We start from the raw sequence: 7,221 nt of genomic DNA, 5'->3' as shown, positions 1-7,221 counted from the left end.
TATAGTCCCCAAATATGCAAATCGTTTAACAAATCTCATTTGTCTCTTAAATGAACATTATCATTTATATGAAATTTTTCTAATTCAAATCAACCGCCAACATTTCGATAAGCAATAGTTACCGATCAATAGTTTTATAGCAATGAACTTTTTGTGAAGTGCACATCTCATGTGGCAACTCTAAATTCAGTGTGTACACACTAGATAAATACGTACTATAGGAAATGAATCCATTTTCAATTCACTAAAAACTTAACAACTTATAGTAAAAGTGATAGCATTAATATATTTTATATTTTAGATATGAATAACTATTTTGAGCAACACTTATTAATTAATCCATTTAAATTTGGCGCTCACATTTCAATTCCAGCTGTTTCGTAAGCAGCGCAAAGAAAAGCAAACATTGGTCAGAATCATGCGCGCAAGTGAGATAGCTAGCCTTTCAAAATACCAAATGCTGCCAGCTAGTTTCAACCATCGTTCGTTTTGAAATCATTTTTAAATAAATGTATTTGTCTTATTGTTAAAAGTATTTTGATGCGAGAAATAATTAATATTTCCTATTAGCAACCATTTTATCTAATGTCAGTTAAATTATCCGCTAATCTCTATGGCATGCTCGGACACTGTAAGCAAAGCGCAACAGTCTGGCAAGGCCAAAAGCATACGAAAATGGCGAACACGAGCAAACCTACGATGAACGACGAGTGGAAAAAATAATTATTATTTTAAATTCCGTTTTGCCAGCGAAATTCCAACGCGAGCCAGCTACCAAAAAAAAAAAAACAACACAACAAAAAGTGCGGAAAACACAAAACAAGTAATGATAATTTAAACTATGAAACGACCAAAGTACAATGCGTTGCGTATTGATAGTGAGCAGCTAAATAGAATAAATTAAGTATTTGCAAAAATTACGAAAAAGCAGCTGAAAATCCAATTGAGTCGAGTCGATTCGCAAGTGTGTGCGTGCGTTCCCGTGAGCGTGTGGCGTATGTGTTTGTATGAGTGAGCGAGCAAGAACAGCATAGAGTACTAATAGGTAGCGGGACGAACGAAAGGAAATAAAAATAAAACGAAAAGTTAACAGTGCAAAAAAGGAAGGAATACGAAATAAAAACGAAACTTGGCGGTAAACTCTGCACACGCCTGCACAAGTATGTGTATATATCCCGCTCTTCAATAATTGTATTAGTGCGCGAGTGTGTTTGTGCGCCTAAATGTGCATAAAAATAACCAATAAACTGCGCAACAATAACAACAAAAGCAACAACAACGCCGCCGCTTACTGTAATCGTAATCTATGCGTGCACTACGTAATACATCAACACGTAACGTAAGCGGCAACGAAGGAAGAAGGCGGCAAAAAATAAAAAGCCTACGAAAAGTTTCGTCAAATTTGCTGTTGTATTTGCCATGTGTGTGCAAGCAATTATGCAAAAGAGCAACAAATTGAACGACTGTGGCAACGTCAACGCTGATCTACACCACTTGCAACAACAACACATTTAAATATAAATAGCAACAACAACTAAAAAACCAAAAAAATAAAAGGTAAATCATCCCATACAACAACAGAACAACAATAATAGCAACAAGCGACGCAACAACTAAAAATAAGAGCAGCAACAGCACAAGCAAAAAAAAACAGGCATTTCAATTGATTTCAATTGCCCCAATGTTGAGTATTACATTTATTTACATGTGGTGCGGTGTAGTTGAGAGGGTGAAAAGGGCGGCAAGGGGCGCATCAAATCGTAGTGCAAATTTCCATGCCACCTGCACTTCGGCCTCTCGCCAAACACACACATACACAGTCAAACACAATCGCATTCACAATTTTTGCGCTCTCTCCTCTGTCTCTCTCTTTTCGATTTGACTTCAAAAGTTTCGCCGCCGTCGTCGTCGTTGCTGTGCGACAAGAACAATAATAATCAAAACAAAAATGTTTAAAATCCATTTTCTTTGCTTCTTCCTTCACCCACCGCCGCATCAGCGCTGTGTGTTTTAGTCTGTCATTTGTCTTGTGCTTCTTCTTTATCTACTTCATACACACACACACAGCGCGCATAACACAACACACAAATACTTATGCAAGAGCCAACGTGCAAAACAGCTGTCTCTCTTGCTCATGCATAATCAAAACGCGCCGAAGTGACTGCCCAGTTTACCAGGCACAGTGGGCCGTTAACAGTTTATCGAAGGAGGATTTTATAAGGTTCTGAGAAGGCAAAACGTTTTTGTAGTCTAAAAATTTATAAATTTGAAAATTTAAAAAACTGCATAATAGTTTTTTAAAAAATATTTCAAATTGATGAGCTCCATGTATAGTTTTCGTGTGTTGAACCACTATGTGATGTGAGTATTATAAAGAACGAATCCAATTGGAACCTTAGACAATAAGAAGAATGCTGCTTATATGCTGGCAAGCAACATGTGTAGGGCATCAGGCAACCAATATTCAAGACCAAACGAAAAGTGAAAAAGGCAGGCAGAAAAGTAGACACAAAAAATTCATTTAGCAAACAAACAAGCAAAGGAAAACGACAAAGTAGTGGAAGCAAAGAAAGGCTCCAAAAGGCGGCAATTTGACTTCTCACGTGTGTGCGCGTGGTTGTGTGTGTAAGGCGAATATGGCAAGCAACAGGGGACTCGCAAACAATAGCAATAGTAGAAGAAAAAACAAGTGAAGCTAGCTAAAGCGTGAGGTCAACTAGGGGATACCCGATATTTATATTTCTATCAAATGTAAAACACATTATGTGATTTTAAAAATATACACCTTTTAATTTGAACTTTGAAATGAATTGAGATGGATTTTAAAAATATATAATTGCATAATATATAATAAATAAATAATTTGTTAAAAATCATAAAATATAATTTAAATATTAAAAGTGAATATCATAGATTATAAAAATAAAAAATACTACAAATTGCAAAAAGTTGTGTACAATAAATGAGTAAAGAGTAAAGCTTTGGTGTGAAAAAAAATCGGGATCCTAGAAAGTTTTACTCTCTAGTCATTAAAGTTCAGATTCTTAAGTTTAAATTTTTTTAAATAATTTTAAAATACACTTTGAATTCATTGAAATATATTTTATGGGATCGGTTATACCCTTTGACCCTTTAGTTACCGGGTAGAAAAACGTGGATTGGTCGCGTAGATGGAGAAGAAGCCGAAGCAGTACCAAAACAACAAACAATCCGCAGCCAAATGCACGACTGATTATAATCTCTTGTGCGCTCTCCCGCTCTTGCTCTCTTTCGCTTGCGCTCTATTAGGTGAGGGGCGCTGGTGGGTGGCACACAGCACTTTCTGTGTGTGCATTTCTTTTTGGCGCGCGCTGTATTGTTTTGATTTCGACTTGGTGGCTTTGTTGCTTTACTCAATTTCCGAGCAAGTGTGACCAAAGTATGCAACAAAGTCATGTCAAAATACATTTCATTGTATTTTAAGCCGTTAAGAGACTTTGTTATCCATAATTACGCAAAGGGCAATATTTTTAGCTGCATACAAAATGTGCAACAAGAACTTATTTCGCTTGAACAGCGTACTGTGCTTAGGGCAAGAGAATAAGTCGTAAAAGCTGCAAGTCAATGTTGGTTTTTTGTGTGTTGTTGTCGTTGATTCTGTTGTTGATGATGCCCGTGTTTGTTTGTCTGTGCCTATGTACAGTGAAACCTTTATTAAACGGGCATAGTCAACGATAGAATAAACTTTATAGGCTGCTTAAAAAATTATTTCTGTATCCAAAAATTTGTATAATTAATATAAGTTAAATTTTTATTACTCAGATGTAAATGCAAAATATTAGGAATTTTTGCTTAAGCGAGCTTTTACTGTATTAGCAACATGCCTAAAGCCTCCTTCCGTTCGTCGAGTTCTATTAAATGCATTGGGTGCACAACCTAGCTGCAGTCTGCTTCAGCAGCATCCCTTTCAGCATTCCCATTCCGTATTTTTTTGTTTAATTTTTATTTATTTACTTTTTTGACAATAGCAGCAACAACACCAACAAGAAGTTGAGGTTGTACGTGCCATTGAAATTCGTAAAAAGAACTAAATAAAAAATAAATGTAAAGAGTGTAAACTCGGCTCTGAACTGAAACTGGTTTCGGTTTTCTTTCTTTTGGTCCAAGACCAACGTCAGGCCAGCAGCTAGCAGCCAACATTTTACATTTTCATGCACAAAACTAAAAACTTTTCTGAATTGAAGGCATCGGCAATGGGCAATGGGCAACGACAATGGGTCGCATAGCAAACATTTTAGTGCAAAAAATCTAAAAAAAAAAGAATGAACTGAAACCACTGAAATGGTTTACTTAAATGCAAAATGTCGCCATGGTTAAAGCATGAAATTAAAATGTGTTGAGGTAGTCCCAGTGTGCTCTAAAAAAGAGCGCTAAGTAATGTTGGAAGTACACCTTAAAAAAAGAAAAAAAATAAATATTGGAATTGCATTTTGTGTTTTGTTTTTGAGTAGGGCACCAATGTGGTCCATGGTTAGGCAAGAATTTTTTTTTATAAAAATAGTAAGCGAAAGGGTAATAATAGATATTTAGTAATTTATTTATGTTTTGAACATGAATGACAATTGAGTGATTAAAAAAGTAGTAAAGATAAAAAATATAAATGTTTAAAAGGGTTATAAAAGCTATTTAGTATTCTTTTATACATATTTGCAAAATGAATTTCAGTTAAATAATTACAAAAACTATAAATATTGAAAAGGTATGAAACACTAAAAAAATGTAAGAAAAAATTAAATTAAAATTCAGATAAATAATCACAGTCTATTTGGTACTTAAGCAATCTTATTTAAACCATAGAAATTTAATATTGATTTGTTACATTAATTAATTATTTATTTTAAAATACGAACATTGCATAATAATACCATATTTAGTGTTTGTTTGGACATACGCTTTTTATAAAAAATGTTAAGAAAAAATAACTAACTAATAGACTTTATAAAAACATTTTAATGATCGTTTAATATAAAATTCATTGTAAGTTTTGACTATTTGTAAAAATGTTAAAGTTCTCGCATAGAGCATTCGCAAGTCGACCTGATGGGCAGGGTTAAAGCCTACCTGTTTTTCGGTACGAGACAGGCATAGTTGTGTTCCTCTGTGCGGCGCTGTAATGCGCCTCACAATGGACTCCTTTTACATCGCTTGCCCCAGCAGGCGGTCGGGGTTTGGGGGGATGGGAAGGGAGGACTGGGGGTCGGGGCCATTGAGTCCGTGACTACCTTTAAGTTTGCCTCAGTCGCAAGTTGCGTTGCATTTGGTGTGGAAGCTGCAAACGGTTGCACAGCATTGCAACAGTTGTCGGTTGTTGTTTTTGCCGCGTTTATCGATCAGAGAATATTTTGTGAATAATAAATAAAACACATATTCAATTTACTATGCAATCGCGAAGAGCAGCAGCTATAATTGAAATGTGGTGGGTGTGCAAACGCAACTAACACACACGCAATTAAATTAAAGCTTTCGTTTAGTTACGTTTTGCTTTGCCTAATGTTTCGTTTTTCATTTTGCATTTGCAGCGTCGCCGTCGTCTGCAGGACAACGACAACGCCAACGTTAGCGTCGTCGTCGACGCCGTTGCTGCTAACGTTGTCTTCGCACTGAGCTTTAGGCGAAAGTGAATGAGAGCGAGTGAGCAAAAAACAATAGTAACAACAAATCAGAGCAACAACTAAAAAGAAGCCCCGTGAGAGAGAGAGGAAGCGAAGAGAGCACACTCTCACTTACAAAATGGCTGCCGTGCGGGGTCATCAGTACTTTAGTCTGCGCTGGAATAACTATCAGAACACGATGACGTCAGTGTTTCAGCAGCTGCGCGAGGATCTCTCGTTCGTTGATGTGACCTTGTCCTGTGAGCATGGCTCACTCAAGGCGCACAAGGTGCGTATCGATCTACGATAATAAATCATTAATCGATGTTAATTGCTAATTACATTTAATGTTTTAGGTTGTGCTCTCCGCGTGCTCGACATATTTTCAAAAACTTTTGCTCGAGAATCCGTGCAAACATCCAACGATCATTTTACCCGCCGACATCATATTCACAGACCTGAAAACAATTATCGATTTTGTTTATCGCGGCGAAATCGATGTCACCGAATCGGACTTACAGGTGAGTTGTATCCCTGCATTCTAAATAAGCCATTGGCACTTTTGCAATTTTCCACGAGTGAAAAGCTCAATGTATCTATTTTTAATTGCATTTGTTATGTCAGTTGAGTTGAGGGGCAGATTTTTTAATTGGAAATCAATAGAATGCAATTGAAACCAAATCAAATCAAATATGTTCAGTTCATACAAATGTGATTGAAAACCTGTGGTCGATATGAATTAGCGTTAAGTTTTTTTAGATGTAAGAATAATTACGATAATGTTTAATTTATAATTATTTTATACACGTCTCTTAAGCTGAAAAGATTAATTTAATAATATCTATTTGTATTTGCAATTAAAACGCTTTAAATATCTATTCTATACCTACATAAGTCAATATCTCTTGTTCGTCATGGCCTTTCTCGTGATATTTATCAGTTGTTTTCTATTTGATTTGTTCATATCTTGAAACACGTCCATAAATAAACGAACCGTAACTATTTATATAAAGCGTTTACATAACCTTTCCACACCTTTTCCATCTGCTCACATCAATTACCTATAAACATACATAGATACGCACATAGTTATACTTTTTAAATTGATCGACAGCAATAAGCAAGAACAATACACATACACATATTTCTATGTGTTCTGTTATCTGCGTCCAGGTTTGAAAGCTTTCCTGCTCTCGCCTAAGCTGCCCAGCTTAGTCTTTCTCTTTTCAACTCACTCCCTTTTAGAAGGGCACCCACTCGTTGCTTCCCGTTTTTGCACTTAACGAACGCACGCCATTGTATTTATGAATGTGTGTGAATATTCATATGTCACCATGTATGTAAACATTTGCATATGTGTGTGTATAATTGTCATTGGTGCGCTTCATTAGCTGTTGAATGCGCGGTTGTTTCTGGTGTTGTGTTTTTGATAAAGCAGCTTTTAATTAATATTGATTTCACTGCATTGCAAATGTTGTTACTGCTTTGTTTAATTGACTATAATGTTACAGTGGCTACGTCGCAAGATTTACAATAATAATCATTAAAAACATAAGTAATATTTCCATAATACAATGTCTCTACAAATTTA

At 35.8% G+C, this 7,221-nt stretch overlaps 1 protein-coding gene across 1 annotated transcript in view; it reads left to right on the top strand.

Moving 5' to 3' along the window:
- Positions 1–677: 677 nt before the first annotated feature.
- LOC133846103 (uncharacterized) overlaps positions 678–7,221 on the top strand; it is a 62,435-nt gene continuing 55,891 nt past the window's right edge. The window contains 3 exon segments of the mRNA XM_062280854.1: positions 678–1,557; positions 5,559–5,919; positions 5,987–6,151. Of these exon segments, the coding sequence (XP_062136838.1) occupies positions 5,770–5,919; positions 5,987–6,151 (315 nt within the window). The 5' untranslated portion in view covers positions 678–1,557; positions 5,559–5,769.

The sequence above is a fragment of the Drosophila sulfurigaster genome, chromosome 3 (genome assembly GCF_023558435.1).
Source record: "Drosophila sulfurigaster albostrigata strain 15112-1811.04 chromosome 3, ASM2355843v2, whole genome shotgun sequence".
NCBI lineage: Eukaryota > Metazoa > Arthropoda > Insecta > Diptera > Drosophilidae > Drosophila > Drosophila sulfurigaster.
Note: the sequence above shows the minus strand (reverse complement) of the source record. Positions and strands in the feature narration are given on the sequence as shown.